At 47.0% G+C, this 27998-nt stretch overlaps 2 protein-coding genes across 8 annotated transcripts in view; both read right to left on the bottom strand.

The window, feature by feature from the left end:
* The window catches only part of MEGF11 (multiple EGF like domains 11), a 379715-nt gene that overhangs the window by 327643 nt on the left and 24074 nt on the right, over positions 1-27998 (bottom strand). The window lies entirely within an intron of this gene.
* Positions 11804-12724, bottom strand: LOC126957991 (60S ribosomal protein L7a-like). The gene has a single exon (XM_050796027.1). It carries the CDS (start codon positions 12645-12647, stop codon positions 11847-11849), a length of 801 nt encoding a protein of 266 aa, XP_050651984.1. The 5' UTR covers positions 12648-12724; the 3' UTR covers positions 11804-11846.

A 27998-nucleotide genomic window follows, 5' to 3' on the forward strand; every position in this document is an offset into this window, starting at 1 on the left:
TTCATATCTGTAAAGAGGGAATAATAAACCATCCTCACCAAGTCACGAGAACTCAATAAACTTGCACATGCAGAAGCATACAGCACCCAGGTGCCTCCATCAACATTCATTCTTGTCCTTTTCTGCCTTTCCCTACTTGGGAAGACCACTAGTCTAGCGAGAGACAATGAGACTCAAAAATTAAGGAAGGATTTCTACTTCCAGGAGATAAAGTAAGCGTATTTTTCCCTATTCCTTTTGCTAAGCACAACTAAAACCCCTAGACATTACATGTAAAACAAACATAAGAAGACTGTGAAAGGTAGAGGGAAGAAGGCAAAGCAACTAGGAACCTTAAGGTCCAAGGGACACATGGTGGTGTGTTCCTTGGGTTGATTTTTTTTTTTTTTTTTTTTTTTTTTGCTTCATATGTCCCTGATTTGGAGCTGAAGACACTAGGAACCCAGAAATGTCCATAGGAGCATACACGAAAAGCACCAACAAAATCCTGCTCTCTGTTGCCAGAGGACTAGGAAAGGGGTAGCTTAGCAAGACAAGAAACATTTATTTAATAACCACTCAGTCAGACACAGTGGCTCATGCCTGGAGTTCCAGCTCTTTGCAGGAGCATCACTTGAGGCTAGAAGTTTGAGATCAGCCTAGGCAATATAGCAAGATCCTGTCTCTGTAAAAAATTTAAAAACTTAGCCGGGCATGGTAGCACATGCCTGTAGTCCAAGATACTTGGAAGGCTGAGATGGGAGGATCACACAAGCTCAGGAACTTGAGGTTACAATGAGCTATAATTGCACCACTGCCATTCAGCCTGGGAGACAGAACGAGATCCTGTCTGTGGGGTGGTGGGGATAACAGCTACTCAGCTCCAACCAAACACCAAATGTGGGGCCACAAGCAAAGGCCAAGAGGGAAGCCCAGACTTCTGTCTTCTCAAGATTGTACAAGGCACCTCAACACACTCACTGGTGGTATCAGAGAAGACCAAGAAAGGAGCTGAAACTTTCACTTTCTCCAGCTAGTAACAAACTGCCCCCTGCAGTGTCAGTGGAGACCAGGTGGTGAAGTGGAACTCCTACCCGTGCTCAGTTGGCACAAGTAGGGACCCTCACTCTTTGGTGTCAACAGAGGACAAGTGGGGAATCTAGATTTCTATACCTACCTGCCAGTAACAAGGCAGCCCCACCTCCTTCCCCTGCCAGAGTTGTCAGACATAGTCAGTTGACCCAGAGGTTTAATTAAGATACAGAGTCTCGGCCGGGCGCGGTGGCTCAAGCCTGTAATCCCAGCACTTTGGGAGGCCGAGACGGGCGGATCACAAGGTCAGGAGATCGAGACCATCCTGGCTAACACGGTGAAACCCCATCTCCATTAAGAAATACAAAAAACTAGCCGGGCGAGGCGGCGGGCGCCTGTAGTCCCAGCTACTCGGGAGGCTGAGGCAGGAGAATGGCGTGAACCCGGGAGGCGGAGCTTGCAGTGAGCTGAGATCCGGCCACTGCACTCCAGCCTGGGTGACAGAGCGAGACTCCGTCTCAAAAAAAAAAAAAAAAAAAAAAAAAAAAAAAAAAAAAAAATACAGAGTCTCATATTATAACATGAAAATGTCCAGGTTTCAATACAAAATCACTCACCATACCAAAAGCCAGGAGAATATCAAATTGGGTGAAAAAGAACAATCAATAAATATCAACTCCAAAATGTCAGAGATGTTAAAAATTATCTGACAAAGATTTCAAAGCAACCATTACGAAAATGTTTCTTTGAGCATTTATGAACATGCTTGAAACAAACGAACAAAACAAAAAACGTCAGCAAAGAAATAGAAGGCATAAAGGACAAAATGGAGAAATATAACTGAAATAAAAAGCTCAGTGGATGGACTCAGTAGCTGAATAGAGGGGCAGAGAAAAGCAGCAGTGAACTGGAGAACAAAACAACAGAAATTACCCATTCTGAATAACAGAGAGAAAATAGACTTGAAAAACATGCAGCTTCAGGGTCTTATGGGACTATAACAAAATATATAACATCTGTGTCATCAGAAGGAGAGGAGCAAGAGGAAAAAGCAGAAGAAAAAGAAAGCAGGGCTAAAAGAGTACTTAAAGAAATAATGGGAGAAAACTCCATCAATTTGGCAAGAGACACTCACCTACAGATTCAGAAGCAAACCCCAAACAAGATAAACTCAAGGAAATCCATTCTAAGATGCATGACTATTACACTTCTGAAAATTAAAGATGAAGAAAAAAAATTAAAAGCAGCCAGAAATTATTTTTTAAAAAGAACTAAACAGATATTCTGGAGTTCAATAAGTACAATAACCAGAATAAAAAACTCACTAGAGGCCAGGCATGGTGGCTCACACCTGTAATCCCAGCACTTTGGGAGGCCAAGTTGGGTAGATCACGAGGTCAGGAGTTTGAGACAAGCGTGGGCAACATAGTGAAACTCCATCTCTACTAAAAGTACCAAAAAATAAAAAAATTAGCCAGGCATGGTGGTGCACGCCTGTAGTCCCAGCTACTCAGGAGGCTGAGGCTGGAACTTGAACCCAGGAAGTGGAGGTTGCAATGAGCTGAGATCACGCCACTGCACTCCAGCCTGGGCAACAGAATGAGACTTAAAAATTTAAAACTTTAAAAACTCACTAGAGGAGCTCAGCAGCAGCTTTGAGCAGCCAGAATAAAGAATCAGTAAACCTGAAGATAGCTCAAGTGAAATTATCTAGTCAGAATGGAAAAGAATGAAGAAAAATGACAGAGCCTCAGAAAGCCATAATACACCATGAAGCATGTCAATACACACATAATGGGAGTCCCAAAAGGAGAGTAGAAGAAAGGCAGAAAAAAATATATAGAGAAATAATAGCTGAAAACTTCCCAAATTTAATGCAAAACATTAATTTACACATCCAAGAAGCTCAACAAATTCCAAGTAGGATAATCGCAAAGAGATCCTCACCTAGGCACATCACAATTAAACTGTTAAAAGACAAAGACCAACAGAGACTCTTGAAAGCAGCAAAAGAGAAGCAATTCATCGTGTACAACGAAACTCAATGAGATTATCAGCTGTTTTCTCATCAAAACCATGGAAGCCAGAAGGCGGTAAGATGTATGTCTTCAAAATGCTGAAAGTAGAAGATAGTCAACCTAGAATTCTATAACCAGCAAAACTATTATACAAAAATGAATAAACTAAGACATTCTGGATAAACAAAAACTGAGAGAACTCATTACTAGCAAACCTCCCCTACAAGAACTACTAAAGGAAGTCTGTCAGGCTGAAATAAAAGAACACTAAACAAGTAACTTGAATTCACGTAAAAAATAAAGAACATCACAAAATGTAACTACCTAGGTAATTATAAAAGACTGTATAAACCTATTTTTGTTGTAACTTTTTTTTTTTTTACCTATATGATCTAAAAGACAATGCCAAAAGCAATAATTACAAATACCTGTTGATGGGCACACAATGTATGATGTAATTCGTATGACAATTAATGGCATAAAGAAGAAGGAGAGGCCAGGAATGGTGGCTCACGCCTGTAGTCCCAGCACTTTGGGAAGCCAAGGCGGGTGGATCATCTGAGATCAGGAGTTCAAGACCAGCCTGGGCAACCTGGTGAAACCCCGTCTCTACTAAAAAATACAAAAATTAGCCAGGTGTGGTAGCACACGCCTGTAGTCCCAGCTACTGGGGAGGCTGAGGCAGGAGAATTGCTTAAACCTAGGAGGTAAAGGTTGCAGTGAGGTGAGATCACAGCATTGCCCTCCAGCCTGGGCAACCGAGTGAGACTCTGTCTCAAAAAAAGAAAAAGAAGAAGAAGGAGAGACTGGAACTACATAGGAACAAAGTTTTTGTATACTATTGAAGTTAAGCTGTATTAAATCTACGTAGAGGAAATATTTAAGACAATTATATTATACATGGGGAAGTCTAAAGGGACATAAAGAGAGATAAAGTTTCTATACTTCATTCAAATTGGTAAAAGGACAACACCAGAAAACTGTGATAAGTTTTGTGTATATAATGAAATACCTAGAGCAACCATTTAAAAGGCTATGCAAAGATATACTCAAAAACACTATAGATGAATCAAGATGGAATTTTAAAATATCAAATAATCCCCGAGAAGATAGGAAAAAGAGGGAAAAGAAAAACAGAAAGAACAAAACAGAAAACAAAAATAAAATGACAAATGAAAAATGTATCAATAATTACATCAAATGTAAATGGTGTAAATACACCAATTAAAAGAGAAATTGAAAAACAAAATCAGAGTTGAGGGACAGGAGAGGATGAGATGGGCAAAGTGAATTTAAAAACATGTCCCAGCCGGAAGTGGTGAACTCATGCCTATAATCCCAGCACTTTGGGAGGCTGAGGTGGGCGGATCACCTGAGGTCACGAGTTCGAGACCAGCCTGGTCAACATGGTGAAACCCCATCTCTACTAAAAATACAAAATTTAGCCAGGTGTGGTGGTGGGCACCTGTAATCCCATCTACTTTGGAGTCTGAGGCAGGAGAATCACTTGAACCTGGGAGGTGGAGGTTGCAGTGAACCAAGATCATGCCATTGCACTCCAGCCTGGGTGACAAGAGCAAAACTCCGTCTCAAAAAAGTAAAACATAAAAAATAAATAAAAACATGTCCCAGCTAGAGTGGCTAAAAAACAAAACAAAACAATGACTAAATGCTGACAAGGACATAAAGAAACTATATCACTCACGCATTGCTGCTCGGAATGTAAAAGGCTACAGCTAGTCTGGAAAATAGTTTGGCAGTGTCTTTAAAAACTAAATATGCAAGCACCATATGAGCAATTATACTCCTCAGCATTCATCCCAGAGAAACGAAGACGTGTGTTCACACAAAAACCTATACAAGAATGTTGTTGATAGTAGCTTTATTTGCAACAGCCAAAAACTAGAAATAACTTGGATGTCCTTCAAAGAGTGAATAGTTAAACAAACTATGATACAATCATACCATAAAATACTATATAAATTCATCAACCTGGATAAATCTCCAGAGAATTACGCTAAGTGAAAAATGCCATTCATAAAGGTTACATACTATAGGACTCCATTTATATAACATTCTTGAAATGAGAATATAATAGAAATGGAAATCAGATTAGTGGTTGCCTGGGGTTTAGGAAGGGGTAAGGGTTGGAGGGAAGTGAGTGAAGCTATAAAAGAACAACAGGAGAGATCCTTGTGGTGACAGAAATGCTTTTTTTTTTTTCATTGCTGTCACTCAGGCTGGAATGCAGTGGCGCGAACATAATTGCAGCCTCCATCTCCTGGGCTCAAGTGATCCTCCCACCTCAGCCTTCCAAGTAGCTAGGATTACAGATGTGTACCACCACACCTGGCTAATTTTTTACTTTTAATTTTTAGTAGAGATGAGGTCTCTCTGTGTTGCCCAGGCTGGTCTCAAACTTCTGAGTTCAAGCAATCCTTCTGCCTCAGCCTCCCAAAGTGTTGGGGTTGCAGGTGTGAGCTACTGTACCAGGCCTGGAAATGTTCTATATTTTGACTACATTTATGTCAATATCCTGGTTATGAAATAGGAACTTAATTCAAACAAATGTAAAGAATCGCTCACTCTCAGGGTATCCAGTGGCAGGGTCAGCATCTGAGAGTGAGTGCTTCCTTAAGTATTGACCCTAAGTGCCCTGCCTGTCTCACTCTAGTTCCAGCCTTGCCTGGGAATGACAGCTTCTTAGACCCACTTATCAGGATTCTAGAACCAGAGGAACAAAGTTTGATCGCGAAGGGGAGCAGGAGCGGGAATCATCTCGATGCTCTACCACCACCCACCTCCCAACCACCCCAGGCCAAGTATCATGCAATGTGAAAGCTCAGTTGTGTGGAGGATTCTGGGTAAGGAAGCATGGGTGGAATGATCCCCTGCACGCAAAGGAAAACTGACTGCATTCCACAGAGACAGGATTTTAAAAGGGAGAGGGACTTTCAAGATCATCTGGGGAAACTGAGGCCCAGGAAGAGAGGCTACCCTCCCAAGGCTAGATTCCTGCCTGGAATTCTTCCTGCAGTATGTCCTCCTCTCAGGAGCAGCAAGCACGTTAGAATGAAACGCAAGCATGGCAACATCTCTGCTTTCTAGGTAATTCCCAGCAATGAATATCTCCAGGGCCACTGGTTCCAGGAAGAGCTGGACTCGAGTCCCCAGGACAAGGGGAAGAAGCAAGTCACAGATGGCAAGAAAAAACCAGCAGTCAAGGATGAATTCAGAGTACAGTGTCAACCCTGCCACACATTCCTACTTCTAGCCTGCTCTGAACTAGCCGCCCTCCTAGGCGACCAGCTGCCTATACTCCAGAGGTAAGAAGAGAGGGACTTTGTCCCTCCCAACGGCCACTCCAAGGTGCACCTCACCAGAAACCTCCAGGCACCTCCTCTCCCACTGCCATCTCCATTCCCCTGGAGGTATCACATACATATTAACTTGTTTTCTTTGCATTTTTTTCCTGTAAGACAAGCCTCTGCCATTGACTGTAAGAAAGAAAATCATCCAATGTGAGCTGCACTCAAGGAAGCCGAGGGTCTCCCAGCCAGTCAGCATTCCCTCCCCAGGAGGGACGCCCCCAGGCAGAAGTGGGAAGCCAGCCCAGGCACACGGCTCAGTGCCTCATTCTGATTGGTCAGAGCTATGATGTGCTAATTGTCAAATATTTTGACTATGGCACTGAGTAAGACACTCTCCTGACCCACATGGTACACGAGGAAGTCTCTTGAAAGTGGTAGCCCTCACCCTCCCCTGGGTGTTTTCAAAATGCTAGGCTAAGGCTCATTTCATCTTCCCTTCTCTACATAACTACCCTGTCAGAGAAGTCACAGAAAAATACACTGACTCATTACCCTAAGGACCCAAATCACTCAGACAGACCACAGCACAGACCTAATGAAACAAAATAAAAAATCTCAAGACTCAAAGAGACCACCAGAATTTCTCTCAAAAGCATTTAGCTGAGCAGAGTTTACTGAAATGGCCTGTTTATCGAGGCAGGGCGGGACTGTGGGAATCCACGAGTGATGTGAAAACACTCAGGACTTTGCAGTGGTGGGAAGACATCACCACGCCGAGTCCTGAAGGGCAAAGAGAAGAGAGAAGCAGAAGGCTCGCAGGAGCCCGGCGAGAACCGGAGCTGAGAGCCAGGGGGACTGTGAGGACACAGCCACTGCCAGGGCCCAGGCAGGGGGAGACACCTCAACCTCCCTCTCCTCCCGCCCACCAGTCTCCCGCAGGGTCTCCCATTGGCCAAACCCAACCCAAAGACAGAAAGCAAGTGAGCCCACACAAGAGCGAGCCGCTCCAGGGGGGCAGGGCAAGGCAGGGCAACAAAGGAACTGGTGTCGGGGAGCAAGTGGCAATCACAGCAACCCAAAGCGATGGAGGACCCCTGTCACACACAGTCACTTACACACCACAGCTGAACCCCAGGCCTGGCACACATAGGTGGGACTCGGCACCCACCTATCATCTCTCCACCCTCTGGATTGTATTTCCCATCCCCATCAGCACAAGCTGGGTGGATCGTAGGTGGACTGGCTGCAAAAGGGGAGCTAGGGTGCCCTCCCTGGCCCTGTCCTAAGCCTCTAAGAAAGAGACAAGATAGGCCGGGCGCGGTGGCTCAAGCCTGTAATCCCAGCACTTTGGGAGGCCGAGACGGGCGGATCACGAGGTCAGGAGATCGAGACCATCCTGGTTAACACGGTGAAACCCCATCTCTACTAAAAAATACAAAAAAACTGGCCGGGCGAGGTGAGGAGCGCCTGTAGTCCCAGCTACTCCAGAGGCTGAGGCAGGAGAATGGTGTGAACCTGGGAGGCGGAGCTTGCAGTGAGCTGAGATCCCGCCACTGCACTCCAGCCTGGGCGACAGAGCAAGACTCCGTCTCAAAAAAAAAAAAAAAAAAAAAAAACAAAAAAAAAGAGAGAGAAGATAAAGCAGGCTTCTCCTCCTAGCATGACCAAACCCTCAGCCTGAAAAGCCCTAGAGCCAGGCTGGGCTGGCCCCTCACTCTGCCAGGATCCCAGTAGTGAAGGTAATTACATTTATTTTCCTCCTCTTGGCACAGAGTCCCCCAGTAACACAAGAATGCGCTTCCTTCCACCCCCACTGCCAACTCTTTGCTTGGCCTCCGTCCGCACACGCGGCATCCCCATGTCAGGGCCCATCCCCGGAGGCTTGCTGGCAGATGTCCTGAGGTGGCAGCCCGCACAGAGTCCCCACTGCCAGGGACTTCCTGCCAAGGACTCCCCACAGCCATACAGGAGCACAAGCAGTTGGGACTCAAGTTGAAGGCTCCAGCAGTTTACCTTAAACCATGGAACGCAGAAGGTATCCAAAGCGAGAAATTGCTGCTGGGTCTGGACAGTGGAGGCAGGGAGGGCCAAGCTGTGTGAATGGAGGGAGCCCCTCATGCGCCGCCCGGGCTTCCAGTCCTGTAGATCTGCGAGGGAGGGCCAAGGAGCTGTTTGGTGATATCGGGAAATCGTAGACAAAGGACAGGCAGAAAGGAGAGGCTGCAGGAGATGAGGCCTGCAAATCCCTGCAATGGGGAAGTGCTGGTGAGCCACAGCTAACTGAGACCTGAAATCAAAAATCAAATCTGCCACCTCATCCTCTCCTGCTCTCTCTGACCCCTCCTTGTGAATAAAATAAATGAAATCAGCCAACTAGATACTTAAGATCATAGCTCATTAAAGCTGAAAGGGACGCCAGAGATGAGGCCAACCCTTCGATTTATGGATGAAGAGACCCAGAGAGGGGAAGCAATGTGTCCAAGTTCACACAGAAAGATGCTGGCAGCATCAAGGCTAGCACTCCTCAAGTGTCCAAACACTGAGCACCTACTATGTGCCAGGGATTCCTCCAGATGGTAAGGACACAGCAGTGAACACCACAGACAAAATTCCTGCCCTCGTGGAGTTGACAGTCTCTAACTCAGCCTAACAGAACTTTTTGTCTGATAGTGAGTTAGGCACTCCTCCTTTGTGCTAATTAGTGTTTGCATGATATATCTCCTTTTGCATCCAGAAACGGATTTTTTTTTTTTTTTTAATAGAGAAGGGGGTCTCACCATGTTGCCCAGGTTGGCCTTGAACTCCTGGCTTCAAACAATCCTCCCGCCTCAGCCTCCCAAAACACTGAGATTACAGGTGCAAGCCACCACACCCAGCCTTGAATTATTTATTTTTAATTAATTTGAATTTAAATAACCACATGTGGCCAGTAGCTACCACATTAGACAGTGCCATTTCAGAGGATTCAGCTCAGCAAGTGTCTCCCACTGCCAGGAGCTAAGCTGACCAGCGCCTCCACGCAGGGCAACACTGCCAGTGACTATCCCAGGGAACTTTCCGAGGCCCCAAGATGGCTCCCCAGCCAGAGAAACCCACCGCCTGGTGAGGAAATGGCCACCGACCCTTCTCCTGAGACCTCAGAAGCAGTTAGTTAGATATGCCTAGGGAGCAAAGCAGACTGAGAATGAACTGGCCGCCTTTTTTTTTTTTTTTTTTTTTTTTTTTGACAGAGTCTCACTCTTGTTGCCCAGGCTGGAGTGCAGTGGCGCAATCTCGCCTCACTGCAACCTCTGCCTCCGGGTTCAAGCGATTCTCCTGCCTCAGCCTCCTGTGTAACTGGGATTACAGGCATGCACCACCACGCCCGGCTAATTTTTGTACTTTTAGTAGAGACAGCGTTTTGCCATGTTGGCCAGGCTGATCTCAAACTCCTGACCTCAGGTGATTCACGCCTCGGCCTCCCAAAGTGCTGGGATTACAGGCATGAGTCACTGTGCCTGGCCAGACCAGGCCACTTCTGAGGACAAACTTCATCCCTGCCCTTGCTGTAGGTGGTTTCTTGCTCCCAGCCTGACCCCTCCCAGTTCTGGTCCTCATGCTACAGGGGAAATGACTCTCGCAATGTGACCTGGGAGGTCTTGAGCAAGGGGCAAGCCCTTGCTTTCCCGGCGGAGGCCTGTACAACAGCAGCTGGAATGACACAGCAGAAGAAAAACGGGCAGGCCTCCGGGAGGAGAGAAGTGGTGGTTTGATTAATTGGGATTACTTATAGGTAAAGCCAGCCAGGTAGGATCCACTGCTGCCAAGGACTGTTCGGGCAGAGACACCTCCTCTCTCCTGGAAGCTCCCACACACCCTCCTTCTCACTGCATTATCTTGTGTGTGTTTATTTGCCATCTCACCCCAAGATCGACCTCTCCTCAAAGGAACTCAGGACGCTGTGGGCACCCGTGCCACACACAGGGCACAGGCTGCCCCTTCCTCCTGCAATAACAGTGCACCCAAGGCCCAGCTCAGAGCTGGAGAGAAATGAGTGTGTGTGGAAAGAAGACGGGGGTAAGAGGAGAGGAGGGGAGAACAGGGGAGGGGAGGGATGCAGAGAAAGAAAAAGAAAAAGATTACTACCCTAGGTCAGCAATGGTCCTGCATGGCGAGGGCTGAGGAGCAGGAGGGAGGCAGAAGCACATGGAATGCACAGGGAAGGAGTCCTGATGTTCTCTTTACCACGAACCTCTCTGGAGCTCTAACGCCTCCTCCTACACACTCATACGTGCTCTCTGCAGCCCTCTGCATTAAGACCACAAAGCTTAATCTGAGTTCTAGTCTCAGTGCATTTTCACTTTTTATCTGCTGGGCTCTTGACAGTATCCTAGCATCTTTACCTTCCCTCAGCCATCGCTTTGTATCTTCACATTGATCTCTTAGACCCGAGCTTAGAGGGCAGTAGAGCTGTGAGCCCAATGCAAGCAGTGGGAAAAAGAGGAGGAGAAAGAACTGAGAATGGAAATGCCCCCAGAGGGACCACCTGAGCCCTGGGAACCTCCACATTGCACAGAGCACACCTCCACTTTAATTTACACATCTTATTTCATTTTCTTACCAAATAAACTGTCACAATAACACAGGAGCTGATTCAATTCAAGCAGAGCTGCATAGATCACATCAGAAAATGACTGACAGTCTTGATGCGGAAATTGCATTTATCATACAGACAAATAAAGTGTGAAGACATACACTCAGGATCAAGGTTTTGTCTGTACCAGAGTGTACAATTGACCTGGAGCTCCCCACCCCCAAAAATGAGGCATCAGCACAGGTCTGAGACAAGATTGAAACAGGGAACAGGAGGGTCAGCAGAGTCGGGGGCCAGGAAGACCAGTGGGTTGGGATAAACAGTTCAGTGAACGTTGGGAGGAGATGCTCTCCAGACACCAGGCCACAGCCTCCACCTCCACTGGCAGGAGGGAATGAGGGAGAGCAGCCTGCACCCTGAGATGACCTAGGAATGGCTCCACATTGGAAATTCATGGCAAATTGCTCCTGTAATTTACTGGTTCAGCTGGAGAAATGCATCTTTGAACTTCAGTGAGAGACTTTGAAAATCATTCTCAACTGAGGCTCTCCAACCCGTCTGAGATGAATTAAAGGAAATTATGCACATAAACCCCATAGATCAAGGGGACACCCACTCTCCTTCAACTGCCTGCAAGGTGATTAGACAGAGTTCATAGCAGAACAGGCGCTCAGGCTGGAAAAATAAAATAAAATAAAATAAATTTGAAATGCAGAGATTGATGGCTTCTGTCACAAAGTCTCTCCAAAGCCACAGGCTGTAAATTGAACTTCCCTTTGATGCTGAGGCAAAGGTGATAGCTCAATGGCAGCTGTTGGCCTGGTGGAGTCTTTGGGGGAAGGATTCCAGATCCCTCTTTTTTTTTTTTTTTTTTTTGGAAGGAAAATCTGTATTTTAATTATTTTTATGTACAGAAAACTCAACAGTGTACATTTAACCCAGTTTAGTGGCAAGTTCTTTAGCCTTTGCCTTTTCGAGCTTGGCGATACGAGCCATAGACTTGGGACCCAGGACATTGCCGCCCCAGTGACGGCAGATCTCATCGCATCTGTCATTGTCATTGGTACTGATAGCTTCCACCAGCTTAGCCAAAGCACCTTTTTCTTCCGAGTTCACCTGTGTGAAGGTGGCAGTGGTGCAGGTCTTCCTGTGGACTAGACGGCCCAGTCTTGCCTTCCCCTTGATAATGCAGTAAGAGACCCCCATTTCACGACACAGGGCAGGCAAGAAGACAACCAGCTCGATGGGATCCACGTCGTGTGCAATCACCACCAGCGGAGCTTTCTTGTTCTCCACCAAGGTGGTGACGGTGTTAACTCCTGCTCGAAGGACAGGTGGTCTCTTAGTGGGGACGTCCCCTTTGCCAGCAGCTTTCTTCTCGGCCCGGGCCAATGGCCTCTGCTTCTTCTCTTGCTTTGTCTCTGGTCTGTACTTGTGGGCCAGCTTAAGCAGCTGAGTAGCTGTTGGGCGGTCCAGGGCCTGGGTGAACTGGTTAATGGCAGGAGGCACTTTCAGCCGCTTATAGAGGATGGCTCTCTGCCGCTGCAACCTGATAGAGCGAGACCATTTCATAAAGCGGGTGAGGTCTCTTTTGGGCTGGATGTCCTGTCCAGTGCCAAAATTCTTAGGCCTTTTCTCAAACAGGGGATTCACCACTTTCTTGGCCTCCTGCTTTTTCACGACAGCAGGGGCCGGAGCCACCTTCTTTCCCTTGGCCTTCTTTCCTTTCGGCATCTTGGGCGGCGGGAGGAGAGAGCCAGATCCTTCTTAAAATTATGCACTGTCCAAGCTTGGGGAACTGCAGCCATCATGTAGGAGGATCCACATCCCAGGGAAGTGGCTGTGGTTCTTAAGGATGCCCTATCATTGCCCCAAGAAGGAGATATTGAGGCACAGAACTGCAGAAGAGTCAGGTCACATACAAACTCCCTTCAGCCAGATATCTTCCTAATCTGGGTCCTGAGCCTCTCACAGTAGCACTGTGCCCAGTACCCTGCACACAGCTGGTACTCAGCCATGTTTGCGGAACACAAGACGTTTCCTGCCTTCCAGGGCCCTGCTGAGCAACTCACCCCAACCTCCACCTTCTCTGGCACAGCACAGGTCCCAGGCAAACCAAAGAAGGGAGGCAGCAGAGAGGCAAGTCCTAATGCTGCTCAGACCCTGGTCCAACCTGGAAGCAGCTGACAGTCAGAAGTACAGAAATCTGGGCTAGATTTTCTAACACAGAAAGGGATGTAACTCAGGCTGGGGTATTTAGAGGGAAAGGAGGAGGAGGGATGTGTTGAAGGCTACAGTATGCTGCCCAGATCCCCCTTCAGGACTGAGGCACTCATTCCCAAGTCACTCTCTAGAATTATCCTCAGCCACAGAGCCACTTGGCTCAAGGATACACCCCAAACCTGAGGGCAGCCACCTCCAATGCCTGGTTAGTTGGCTAAAGGGGAGATGCTTTCAAAGGCCTGGCCCTCTTGCCTCAAGGCAGAGCAATTCTGCAGGACCATCTGCAGAGCACCCCATGGGACTGGCTGAGGCCTTGGTTGCAACCGCATTGCAGCGCAACTTCTCTTTCTGCTCCCTTTGCTTCCTTCACTTCCTCCAGGTGTTGATACCAAGGGCACTCCCTACAAATCTTGCTGCATGAAATCTCCACCTCGGAGTCTATTTCTCAGGGAACCCGACCTAAGTCAGGGGGCATATCTAGAACAAGACAGACGATCATGAGCTATCCACAGATGGTGCCTCAGAGACCAGCTGGTCCAACTCTCTCCTTTCACAGATAAGGAGCCTGGGGCCCAGAGAGGGAAAGTGGCTAAGAGAGAGGGTCCATCTGCACAGGGGCAGCCTCCAGCTCCCTCTCACACAGGCTAGGCTTAGCAGGAAGATGAGTGTGGGGATGGGCCTCTTTGGATGTGGTGTTTAACCAACACCTGCTTCACAGAAGGACAGCTATGCAGCTGAGGCTTGTGATGTGAACTGACTCCTCACTCCTCCCAGGTACAGAACTTGTTATTTGATGTTGAAAAGACCCTCTGTATCCCCCACAAAACTGTGGGACTTTCTTTGTAGAGGCGGCCAACATGCAAATATGTGTTCACATCTTCCAGGTCAGAAGTACCTGGCCAGGAGATTCACGCACAGGAAAGGGAATTTTCATGGCCAAGATGGAGACAAGCCCTGATGTTGTGGGTACCACAGAATTTGGGGTGACATGAGACCCCTTGTTTCATCTAATCCCTCATGTCAGACCCAAGGGGACCCACAGAAGGGAAGAGTTTTGCCTCCGTCCACACAGCCAGTCCCTGGCAGAGCTACTTTGAGAACTCGGGCCTCCTGACTCCACACTTTCCCAGGAACCATCCAGAAAGCTGAGGCCCCAAGCATCCCTCCCCAGAGAGAGGCTTGGGCCTCATATGAGTAATGGAGAAGGGTCAGGTCCCTGTCCCTATTCACCCCAGCTTCTCTGTTATTTTGTGGGAAATTCGGTGCCCTGAAGCCAATAACTTGCTGGGTGATCTCTCGGCAGCTCTTGGCACATCTCCCCAGCATCCTTCTCAGAAAAGGGCACAAGCACTGCCATTTTACAAGATTTATTGGAAGCCTCTTTCTTTCAATGAAGGAAAGAGATACTTTTATTGGTTTCGGCTAGGTTGTTACAGTCGACAATCACCTCTATGTCCCCAAAATTTAAAAATGGGGGAAAAATCACCCAGCATTTACATCAATGTGGTTCATCCCTAGAGGGAGATACATTAAAGAAAGGAACAAAATGAAAGCTAACTGATGAGTTGCCATTTTAAGACACTCGGTTCCATTAAGCTAAAAGCCTGTTCCCAGGACCACAGCAATGATCCCCAAATGCTGCCAACACACCCGCATGCCAGGGCAGGGCTCACAGGGCCTTCTGCCAGGGCTCCCCAGCAAGTCATCAAGCTCTAAAAGCCAAGGAAGAGACCCCTGCAATCTGCCCCCGAACCTGATTTTCCCATTTAGGACCCACTCCTCTGATCCAGGCTTGATCCCTGTGGCACCCAGCCAATCAAACCCTCCCTGCTCCAAGGAGTTTCACGTGGAGATGGAGGCACTGGAGCAGGGATGAAGGTTTTACTGCCAAAATGTGGAACTTTCGTTTTTAATTGTTTGCTTGCCTGTCCACTTGCTTCACAAAAGGTGGCCCCCTGGGAACTGATTAAAACAAAACAAAACAAAAAAGGTGGCCCCTAGTGGGAAGCCAGGGCCTGTTTTGGCACTAAGTAGCCTCAGTTTTCTCACCTTTAAAATAGAATGCACTTGGACCATGAAAACCCGGATGTTAGCCCCCATCTGTTGATGGCTTACAGTGTGACTTCAAACCAGTCCCCCAGCTTCCTTGGGTTTCAGCTTCCTTAGCAGTAAAATCAGTCTGAAGTGCCTGTTTACCCCACCACACTGAAGCTTAAAAATGGTGGAAGAGAAAAATAGCCTTTCCAATAAATGATATCAGAACAACTGGCTATCCACAGACAAAAAAAAAAAAAAAAAAAAAAAAAGAACCTTAACCTAAACCTTATCTACACATAGAGATAGACACATAGACATGTCTATAGAGAGAGATGTAATGTTTATATATTTAAATTCAAAATGGACGGTCTTAAATGTAACATGTAAAACCTTCTAGAAGAAAACATAGAAGAATATCTCCTAGGGCAAAGAGTTCTTAGACATGACACCAAAAGTACAATCCATAAAAGAAAGAATCAATAAATTAGAGCTCATGAAAATTAAGTGTTCTGGAAAAGACATTGTTAAGAGAATGAAAAGACACTATACAGAGTAGGAGAAAATATCTGCACATCACATATCCAACAAAGGACTTACCTCCAGCTGCATAAAGAACTCTCTAAACTCTGCAGTAAGAAGTCAAAACGTCTACTTTAAAAATGAGTAAAACACTTGAACTGACACTTCACCAAAGAGGACATACAGATGGCAAATATGCACATGAAAAAAGTGCTGAACATCATCAGCCATTAGGGAAATGCAAATTAAAACCTCAATGAGATCTCATGCAGAATCTCTTATCAGCATAGCTGAAGTACAAACGCCACCACACCCGGTCCTGGCAAGGTTGTGGAGAAACTGGATCACTTGTACATTGCTGATGGGAATTTGAAATGGTATAGCCACTCTGGAAAACATTTTGGCAGTTTCTTAAAAAATTAAATGTGCTTGGCAAGTGGCACTGGTGTTCGAAAAATAAACAAAAACAAAAACAAAAATGCATCTACCATACAACCCAGCAATTGCACTCTTGAGCATTTATCCCAGAGATAATCTCATGTTCACATAAAAACCTATATGAGAAAGTTTATAGCAGCTTTATTTGTAATAGCCCAGATGTCCTCCAATGGGTGAATCGTTAAACAAGCTGTGGTACATCCATACCACGTGTATCAAGTTGAATAGTATTCCCCTAAAATTCATATTCACCCGGAACCTCAGAATGTGACTTGACTTGCAAGTAGGGTCTCTGCAGATATCATTAGTTAAAATAAGGTCATACTGGATTAGGGTAGGCCCTAAATCCAATGACTGGCGTCCTTATGAGAAGGCCACGTGACGACCATGTGCCAACAGAGGCAGAGACTGGAGCAGTGCATCTCCAAGCAGCACCAAGGCCTGGGGAGAAGCAAGGAGGGATTTTTCCCTAGAACCTTCAATACCTTGATTTCACACTTCTAACCTCTAGAACTGTGGGAAAACAAATTTCTGTTGTTTTAAGACCCCCCCCCCCGCCCACCTCCCGCCACGTGGTAGTTTCTTATGGTAGCCCTAGAAAATGAATACACCATGGAATACTACTTAGCAATAAAAATTAATGAATTGATGGCACAACAATCTAAGGAATCACACTGAGTGAGAAAAAACCAATCTCAAAAGATTACTGTATGATCCCATTTATATGACATTCTCAAAATGACAAAATTAGAGTGATGGAGAACAGATCTGTGGTTGCCAGGGTAGGAGGAAAGGAAGGGTATGACCAGAAAGGAGTAGCACAAGGAGGTTTTGTTGTTTTTGTTTTTTTTTTTCGCTTTGTTTTGAGACAGGGTCTCACTCTGTCACCCAGGCTGGAGTGCAGTGGCATAATCTCGGCTCACTGCAGCCTTGACCTCCCAGGCTCATGTGATCCTTTCACCTCAGCCTCCTGAGTAGCTAGGACTACAGGTGTGTGCCATCACACCTGGCTAATTTTTTACTTTTTATAGAGACAGGGTCTCACTGTGTTTCCCACACTGGTCTCAAACTTCTGGGCTCAAGTGATCCTCCTGCTTCGGCCTCCCAAACTGCTGGGATTATACGCATGTGCCACCATGCCCAGCCACAGGAGTTGCTAAGAGTTTTAAATCAGCAATTCTGATTGTGGTAGTGGTTGTGTAAATTAATGCATATCACAAAATTCATAGGAATATACACTTCCCCCAAAAAGTGAGTGCATGTAAAGTGAAATGTAAGTAAGGGCTGCAGTTTAGTAAGTGGTATTAATGTCAATTTCTTGGTTTTGGTCATCATCAGGGTGAAAGCTGGGTGAAGGGTACCCAAGAACTTTCTACTATTTTTGCAACTTCTATGTGAGTCTAAAATTATTTCAAATTTTTAAAAAAATTTTAAGTTTAGGGAGGATTCAACATGTTTTATAAAAGTAAATTTTAAAATGTTACCTTTCAAAGTTGGCTCCCGGCAAGCTCTGGAGTCAGACAGACCTAGGTTAGTATTGTGGCCTGATCACATACTAACTCTGTACCTTTGGGCAAACTACTCCCCTTCTCTGAACCTCAGCTTCCTTGCATATAAATTCTCACACAGGAATAATGACACATGGTGCACATATTACATATGAGATAATATAAGCAACAGCACCTGAAGCAATGGCTGTAACATGGATGGTGTTAAGTAAATCTTAGCTTCTGAATTTACCCAACCAATGCAACGCCTCCTCTTTGTTCACTCACCTGCCTTGTATTTTATTCCACCCTTCAAGGTCAAACAAGGTTCTCCTGGGAACCCAGGTTCCGCCAGCATACGGGCCTTCCACGTCTCTGCATCTAGGCCAACATAAAGGCTGGGCTGCCCCTGAAGCTCAGATCATGCACTCTGGATCCCCAAACAGGCTCTGCAAGGCCATCCAGCCCTCAGAGTTAATAGGGTGCAGCTAATAACTACCCCCTGTTCTAAGACCCCATTTACCATCCCTCCCTTCTTTCCCTTCTCTCCTCCATCATTGCTCTAGCACCATTCCAAAAGGTCTTGCAAGCAAGAGTCACTCCTTTATGAGTGCAAAAATACTTACAAAGCAGTTTTTCCACATGTTTTAAGCCCCAACAAGACCCTGGCTAGAAGCAGGGCAAGTGTAAGAACCCCAGTTTTCCAAGTGGCAAGACGAACACTTTGGGGAGGCGGATGAGGAACAGGAAGGAGGGAAGGGAATCAGCACAATTAGTCACCTGCTGTGGGCCAGGCACTTTATTTTCCTTCATTTAATTCTTACAAGACTGTGAAGTAACAATCATTAAATCTCCATTTTGCAGACAAAAGAGCCTTAGTTCAGCAAGACTGTATAACTCATCCAAGGACACACAACCAACATGGGCAGAAGGGGGATCCCAAGACCCAAGCCTCCTGACTCCAAGGCAGGGCTCCTTCCTTCACACAAAGCACAAAGACCATCAAGCTCTCATTTATCCATTATCAAGGAGCAACTGGAAGCCCTTCCTTCTCTGTGGAGTCTTCCTGTATTGTCTGCACCCATGAGTGCCCTGGGCCCAAAGACATGAGGATCTTCAGATGTTCCTCACTCTACCTCCCCAAAGGACACAACACGTTCATATTGTGTCACGTTTCCACCATAAACATGGAATTCCCTGGAGCTCCTTTGCCTGCCTGACGCAATACCACCACCATCCCTCCTCAACCTCAGCCTCTCTGTCCCTCCCACAGCTCCTCCAACTCTAGAGAGCCAGATTCTGTTCCATATCCCACAGAGTCAAGGCTGGAGTGGCTCTCAGAAAACACTCCAGAGGACATTGAGATTCACAGAGGGGAAGGTGCTGGCCTGAGTCCCACGGTGGGGTAACAGCCTGCAGGGACCATCCCCCAGGCCTCCCAACTGCATTCAGTACTTCTGTCTTCCTCTCTGCAACTCTCCTTAGAAGGGGGCTGCCTGGGTCATGGGCTCGCAGCCGTTCCAGCACGTCTGCCTCCCTCCCACACTCCTGAATCTTGTCCATCCTTCCAGCCCCAGCTCAGTCCTGCTTCTTCTCCCTTGAAAGCTTTCCAGATTATTCTAGCCTGCAAGGGTCCCTCCTTCCAAGGACAGCTGCTTCTACCCTCCGTTGCCCTTGGTATCTACAGACCTCACATAATTTCACAACAGTCAGGGGGCCTCATTCACCCTTTCCAGCCAGACCACCAGCTCCTAAGGACTCAGACCATACCACCCTCCCCACAGCCCTGGCACAGCTGAGCACTTAGAAGGCAGAGAGAAGTGGGGAGGGAGTGGGGACAGACCTCTCTTTGAGCATATGTCTCTCCAAATTCTGTCCATATTTTGTCTGATTTGTGGGGGACTCCCTTATCTTTTTCCAAACTTTGTGGGATTTAACATTTTCCCCTAAAGAACACTCTAACAAGATCTCTCTTTGTACTATAATTTTGCCTAACAACCCCCTGAGAATTAAACTTTGGGGTAAAATTCCCCTTTTAAGTTGAGACGTGCTCCCTTTGTGACTAATTGAGATGCCAGGATCAAACCAAGTCTTCAATCCCATTAAATAAAGCCACATAAAAGCTGCCCCTGCTAACAGCACTTTCCTGATTTCCTCAAGCTGGCCGGCAATAAGTATTCCTAATTGTGCTTGTTAAAAAGTGGATTTATGAATCCCAATTAGGCCGCTTGCACTTACGTGGCAGCAGTTTTTCAATACCACCAAACCTGTCTTCTTCCCAAGATGAAATTATTTTTGGTGGGTGACAGGATAATTACTAAAACATAAAAGGACCCACCCGGTACCACAGCAGCAGCTTCAGCAATTCTGTTAGGAGGCCTTGAGGATAAGCAGGGTTTTGATGGCAAATTTAAACCCAAGTTGAGCATTCCAACTCCGTGATCCTCAGCACACAGGTATATCTCCTGGCTGTTTCTCCTTGGACCCAGTACCAACCTCCAGATGCCCTGCCTCGCCATTCATCCTGCTCCTGATTTCCCAGCTGCTCTCCAACTATGCCTTGGGCCTTCTCCAGAGCAAATTCTTCCACTCGAAAGGCCTTTCCTCAAACCTACTCTCCCCCATCTCCCTTGAAGTCTCAGCTCAAATGGCCTCTCCTCCAGGAAGCCTTCCTTCCTTGACACCTGGTCAGATGCACTCACCAGCAGCCACCCACAGCCTCTTGCACCTATTGCTGTTCAAGCATTTACTGTATCTCTCTGACTCCTTGTGTTTACCTCCTATACAATTGTGTTTGTCTTGTGTTCGTCTCCTGCACAATTAAGGAGCTATAAGCTTCCCAAGGGCAAGGACTAGGTCTCATTCATCTTGGTTTCCCCAGTGCCTGGTATGTAGTAGGCTGGCTCATTCATTCATCTTCTTAGAACCCAAGTTTAAAATGAGCAAAGGATCTGAATAGACACTTCTCCAAAGAAGGTATATAAGTGACCAATAAGCACATGAAAAGATGCTCAACACCACTAATCCTCAGAGAAATGCATATAAAAACCACTTTGAGATAACTTCTTCAAACCCCCTAGGATGGCTACAATCAAAAACTCAGATAATAAATGCTGATGAGGATATGAAGAAATTAAAACCCTCATAGACTGCTGGTGGGAATGTAAAATGGTGTAGCCACTTTGAAAAACAGTCATGCAGTTTCTCAAATGTTAAACATAGAGTTACCATATAACCCAGCAATTCCACTCCTAGGCATGTACCCAACATAAACGAAAATATGTGTCCATGCAAAAACTTGTACGTGAATTTCATAGCAGCATTATTCATAATAGCCAGGAAACAGAAGCAAACCAAATATCTAACAACTGATGAATGGATAAATAAAACGTGCTATATCCATAAAGTGAAATATTATTTGGCAATAAAAAGGAATGAAGTACTAATTAGTTCATGCTACAACATGGACGAACCTTGAAAACATGCTAAGTGAAAGAAATCAGTCACAAAAGACCATATACTGTATGATTCCATTTATATGAAATGTCCAAAACAGGCAAGTCCATAGAGACAAAAGTAGATAAGTGCTTGCCAGAGGTTGGGGGAGGGGAAATGGGGAGTGACTGATAATGGATATCGTTTTACTTTTTTGGGGTAATTGTGGTGATTATACCACAAAATTGACTGTGGTGATGGTTACACAACTCTGTGCATGCACCAAAACCCATTGAATTGTACATTTTAAAATGGTGAATTGAGAGGTGGGTGGATCACTTGAGGTCAGGAGTTCGACATCAGCTTGGCCAACATGGTAAAATCCCATCTCCACTAAAAATACAAAAATTAGCCAGGCGTGGCGGCACATGCCTGTAATCCCAGCTACTCGGGAGGCTGAGGCAGGAGAATCACTTGAACCCTGGGAGGCAGAAGCTGCAGTGAGCTGAGATGGCACCATTGCACTCCAGCCTGGGCAACAAAGCAAGACTCAGTCTCAAAAACATAAAATAAAAATGAAATAAAATAAAAAATAAAATGGTGAATTTATGGTATGTGGATTATATTTCAACAAAGCTGCTATAAATCTTTTTCTTGTTTTAGTCATTTAGGCACTCACTATGTGTGGAGGGTGTGGGTTCATGAAGGACTGAGCCCCAGTGGCCTGAACTCCTCCTGTATATCCCCCTACTTGGGGTAGCTGAGCGTTGGGTATTCTTCCACTGCTACAGCCTCCCTCAAGATGTCAGCCCCCTGCTTAGCCCAGGAAGGACAGTACAGGTGACTGGCCTCTTTTTTCGATCAGTCATGATGGGGGAAATTTAATCAACAACAGGACACTTTGCTACTTCAAGACATAATATAATGTAGTGGTTAACTGCAGTCTCCAGAACCAGACCACTTAGCATCAATCCCAGCTCTGCCTATTACTAGCTCTGTGACCTTGGACAAGTTACTTCACCTCTCTGAGCCTTGGTTTTCTCATCTGTAAACTGAAAGGATAATAACATTATCTACCTCATAGGGCTGATGTGTGTGTGGATAAAAGGAATTAATGCATATAAAGTATCTGGCCGAGCACAGTGGCTCAGGCCTGTAATCCCAGCACTTTGGGAGGCCGAGGCAGGTGGATCACTTGAGGCCAGGAGTTCGAGACCACCCTGGCCAACATGGCGAAACCCCAACTCTACTAAAAAACAAAGAAACAAAAAAACTAGCTGGGCATGGTGGTGCATGCCTGTAATCCCAATTACTTGGGAGGCTGAGGCAAGAGAATCACTTGAACCTGGGAGGCGGAGTTTGCAGTGAGCCAAGATGGCACCACTGCACTCCAGCCTGGGCAACGGAGTGAGACTCTGTCTCAAAAATATATGTATATTATATATTATTATTTATTATATATTAGATATTTATACATAAAGTATTATATAAAGGATATATTTTTTATATTATATAAATATATTTTTATATATACATTTTATATATGTATAGCTCATATATATATGTATATAAAGTACCTGTCATAGCATAAGTGCTATCCAAAGATTAACTGTAATATTTCCCTATATGGGGGAGTGAATCTCATTAATTGGTTTAGTGATGGGCAAGGCTTACAAAATGCCTGTTCATCTCAATCAGCACCCCCAAGCCCTCATTTCTCCTTGAGTTGCACTGTTCTTTCCCCCACCTTCTCTCCCCTTAGTCCAAGCACGCCAGCCCCTCTCCTCCTGGGGGGAAGGGTCTTGCTGGAGAATACAGGCACAGGAAAGAATCAGGAAAGAATGCGGCACGTGTGGTCTGGCCATTCTCGAGACCCTAAGACAAGGAGGCAGTGTGCAGCAAGGCCCAGGCTGGGCAGAGCAGCCAACCAGAAGGGCCCGGCCCTGCCATCTGCTCTCCCAGCCAAGGTGAGTGGCCTGGCATGGATTCACACTTGGTCACGGCCCAGCACCTCTACCAAGTGCCCATTAGGGAGCAGAGCCAAGGCTCAAACCTGCAAGAGCCATTTCCCATCATGGGGAAGAGGCAGCAGCCCTGCCCGATAAAAAGGCCTCTTCAGCATGCTTGCCCACCACCCACACTCCATTTTGCCTAAGAGTGGCAATAAAAACCAGCTCTCTGCCCAGAAAGGCAATGGCTGAGGATGCTGTTCTCCCTAGGTAGTATGGCTTTCATGAGCCCCAGTGAGGAGTGGGGAGACCAGCGCTCAGTGGGTGGTACCATCCTGTACCTTACCAGGCTCCTTAATTAGGTCTGGAAAATTTGAATGCTTCCTAATGATGCCCTTTGGAGGCAGGAACCTAGTGGGCTTAACCCATCTGGTCTCATCTGGTGGACACACTCACACACTGGCATTATGTTTACAAGCACATGCTCACATATGGTCCTGCACACTTGAGCACACACATGCACATATAAACAGCGTACATGCATACACAATCCTAGACATATGCACACACCCCCATGCACTCACACACACATGCACACTATCATACACACACTTGCATGAACACATATGTACTCACATGAAGGCATATGTTTACAAGTACACACTCGCATAAGATCACACACTGAAGCATGCACACAGCACGTACCAGCTTATGTACATACACAGGCACATGCAAACATGTTCATATGCACACATTCACTCCCACCCCTGTCATGTCCACACCCACACTCACACTCACATGAACACACATACATACAGCAGCCCCTGATCCACGGTTTTGCTTTCTGCAGTTTCAGTTACCAACCACAGTCCAAAAATGTTAAATGGCAAATTCAAGAAATACACAGCTCATGAGTTTTAACTTGCATGCAATTCTGAGTAGTGTGATGAAATGTCATGCCCTCTTACTCCCTCCAGCCTGGGACATGAATCGTGCCTTCATCTAGTGTATCCACGCCGTAGACGCCCCCTGCCCATTAGTCACTTAGTGGCCATCTTAGCTATCAGATCGACTGTCAGTGGTATCTCAGTGCTTGTGTTCGAGTAACCCTTATTTTACTTTTTTTTTTTTTTTTTGAGACAGAGTCTCACTCTGTCACCCAGGCTGGAGTACAGTGGCATGATCTCAGCTCACTGCAACCTCCACCTCCCCAGTTCAAGTGATTCTCCTGCTTCAGCCTCCCAAGTAGCTGGGATTACAGGCATGTACCACCACGCCTGGCTAATTTTTGTATTTTTCGTAGAGACAAGGTTTCACCATGTTGGCCAGTCTGGTCTCAAACTCCTGACCTCAAGTGATCCACCCACCTCGGCCCCCCAAAGTGCTGGGATTATAGGCATGAGTCGCTGCACCCAGCCCCTTAATTTACTTAATAATGGCCCCAAAGCACAACAGTAGTGATGCTGTCATATTGTTATAATTGGTCTATTTTATTATCAGTTATTGTTAATCTCTTACTATACCTAATTTACAAATTAAACTTTATTATAGGTATGTATGTATGTATAGGAAAAAACATACTCTATATAGGGGTCGGTACTGTCCACAGCATCCACTGGGGGAGCTTGGAACATGTCCTCCGAGAATAAGGGGTGACTACTGAATACTAACACCCTCACATGGACACATAAACACACACGTGTTCACACACATCCTCCCACACATGCACACTCACACACGTACCCAGAGGCAGCCCCCCAGCCCACCGGGGCTCCAGGCTCTGCCGGGAGGACAGGTTGCAGGAGGCCAGCAGTCAAGTCACAAGATGGTCCTCCCATTTGCCAGGCTCTTTTCCTCCTTCAGAAAATCACAACCCAGGCGGATTCCCAGGGAGGTGGTGTGAGGCACGGAAACACAGGTCCGCAGAGGCCTCTGAAGACATCGTTCTGGAAGACATCTCTAAGGATTACAATAGCTTATGGGAAGGACTAGGTAGTAATGTTGACAGCATGGGAATATCTTTGATTAGGTCAATAGAAAATACGCCGAGTTCATGCAGAACTCCTTCCTCCATTACCTCACTGAGTCCCTGCTGTGCTGCTTACTGGCGGGATCATCCTGAGCCTGTTTCCTCCTGGAGCTGCTGTGAGAATTAAACAGGATAATGCATGGGAATTGCTGAGCCCAGTGCCTGCCACATAGTAAGCCCCAGTAAATTAGACCTTTTATCTTCAGCATTATTATTAATATTGGATATTAATAGTAACGAATCTCATAGCAATCCTCTGAGGTATTATTTTCCCCATTTCATACAAATGAAAACAGAAGTCCAGCACTTTAAATGATTTGTAGCCAAGATCACACAGCCAAGTGGGAGAACTGAACTTGGGCCTTCTTTCTAACACTAGGAATTCCTTCCACTTCTCTCTGCCCACCACCCACCCACACACCTGCTTCTCCTGGGGCGGGACCCCCACTGAGCTTCTCCCAGCTTCTCAGCATCTCCTGCAGAGAGGGCAGGAAGGGCGAGGAGAGGAGAAGGGGAAGACAGCACCTTTCTTCCCCAGTTCAAGCCGTGGAAGCGCTGGGCTTCTGCTGTTTGGGACGTGCCCTGAAATGGATGTTATCTTATATTTCTTTGTCCCCATTCCGCCAGTGGTCCCCAGGGAAGCGCCATCCCAGTCCACTTAGACAGTAGATCCTTTCATGCTTCAGACACCATCTTCTAAGACTAGCTGGGCCCAGCCACTCAGCCTCTGGGTGCTCCAGCTTTCCCATCAGACTCTACCACCTCCCCACTCCAATGACACCTGCCAGGGCGTCTGGGGTGAGGCCACAGAACACCCAAGCCCAAGAGCTAGTCCAGGTTCCTATTCCCGCCCTGGGCCCGAAGTCACCTTGTGACTGTGGGCAGGTCACTTCCTCTCCCTGGGCCTCGGTGTGCCCTCTGCCAAATGAGGGGGTGGAAAGGTCCTTTAAGTTTTAACCTTCTCCAGGGCTGGGAAGCTGCAGAGAATCTCAAAATCCAAGGCAGGCTAGTGGGGAAGATCCTTCAAGAACAGGGGAGCTTAGTAAATCATATCGCAGCAGGAAGGCTCTTCAGAAAACACCACACACAGCGGGCGTTCAAGTAGGAGAGTCAATAAAGAGACGGAGCCCTGCCCGAGGGCTTGCGAAGCCTTGTCCCCACCATCAGGACTACGAGCCAGCCCTCCACAGCCAGCCAGACCCACTCTTCCTCCTCCACTAGGTTTCCTTTTAGAAGGAAGGCTTCTACTTGTGAAAGGCTATGGAGCCCCAGAGAAAGAGGCAGCTGGGGAGAGGGGGTGCCCATGCACTCACGCATGCACACAGACACAGAGGAGCCACACCCAGCAGGACAGAAAACCAGGCCAAGAGGCCTGCAGGGGACGAGCTCTATAGGCCCCAGACCAGCGTCCCCACACAGACAGAACCATCTCCTACCACAAGCCAGCAGAGGGGTCAGGACTCATCACCTTAACACACTGTTGCCAGTGCTGGATGGTTTCCACGTGTTTCTCCAGAGCTTCTCTCCACGCTTCCCTCTGCTCCAGGCCCAGGAGGCTGACAAGCATGGGCTTCATGTGAGGAGGCCCCCTTGATCTCTGGCTTCCAGTTGGGTTGGGCAGTGGGGCACCCCACAGGATGTCCCAGAGCTGGAGAAGGCTGGGCTGGGTCACTATGATTTGGCTGCCTCCATCCCAGGAGATCTTGCTCCTGTCACAGGCAGCCTCTTTACACAGCACCCTCTCCAAGTCCCTGCAGACCTGGGGGTAGTAACTGCTCCCCACTGGTGCTAGCATCAGGGTGCTGCACTACCCTTTGCTGATTTTCCTGCACTCTGGCCTCCCCTTTGTAAATGGTCCCTTTATGAGCACTCATCAAATTCCCCGGCTTGTGTTCACCACTTGTCACCTGCCAGGATCCTGATATATCACTCAAGAAAAATATTCTTAGTCAAATAATGATGGCAAACCCATCATGACCAGAAACAACAAAGTCAAGCAGAAACAACAAAGTCAAGCAGAAACAAATTTTGGGCTAACTGGCCTTGCAGCCTCTGAGCACAACCAAGCTCTCTGTGGTATGGTTCCCCAGCCCCAAAGCCCACCAGGGCCAGAGCAGGACTGTCCACAAGCCCCAGGCTCCCCGTGGGCCACGGCGACCTGGATATGCACATGTCCCAGCTGAATGGGGAGGCCACCACTCAGCTCCCTCGACTGTTGCCAGGCAGAAATGTGGGCCTGGAGTTGCAGATCTTCTCCAGGAAACTGGAAATACATTTTCTAATGTAAAATCTTCTCTTGGCTCACATGTTTTCAAAGCAAAATTCCAGCCAAACTTATCGGTAGCCAAGAGAGAGCTGTTTGTTCCCCTACAAGTTACAATCTGGGACTGAAATTCCATCTCCTACATAGACAATTCAGTAGGATGACAGCTTTGGTGGCCCTTCCAAGGCTGCACACTCTGAATCTCTGAGTCTTTCTCTGCTCTGGGGAAGGAAGAGGAATGGCAAGGCTCCCACAGGGAGGAAGGACCCTTGGCAAAGCCCAGACAGTAGAGAGAGCTGGGTAGCAGGGAGCAGCCAGGTGGAGGGCCCCAGGACAAGGACACAGAGCTGGCCAAGATGGGAAACTGGAATTTAGGTGATTAAAACCAGGGGGCCCCATTGGACAATGGGGTTGGCCTCAGCAAGGCTGGGGTTATTCTGGATCTGTTTGGTCCCAAGCTCTGTTTGTTTTGAGGCTGCACCAAATTCTGTCTGAAAGTGGCAGTGGTGTGAACTTCCTGTCCTGTTGGGAAGTGCTGGCAGCAACTTTACCTCCTATAAGAGAGGGAGATTCATGTCATTCACCAAGGCCCAGAATCTGTCCTCCTCAGGACCACCGCATCACTAGGGTTTAGGCGGCTGTATCCCGGAAAGAGCATCTCATCCCTCCAGCTGCCTCCAAGCTCAGGCCCGGAAAGGGCATCTC

The sequence above is a fragment of the Macaca thibetana genome, chromosome 7 (genome assembly GCF_024542745.1).
Source record: "Macaca thibetana thibetana isolate TM-01 chromosome 7, ASM2454274v1, whole genome shotgun sequence".
Classification (NCBI taxonomy): domain Eukaryota; kingdom Metazoa; phylum Chordata; class Mammalia; order Primates; family Cercopithecidae; genus Macaca; species Macaca thibetana.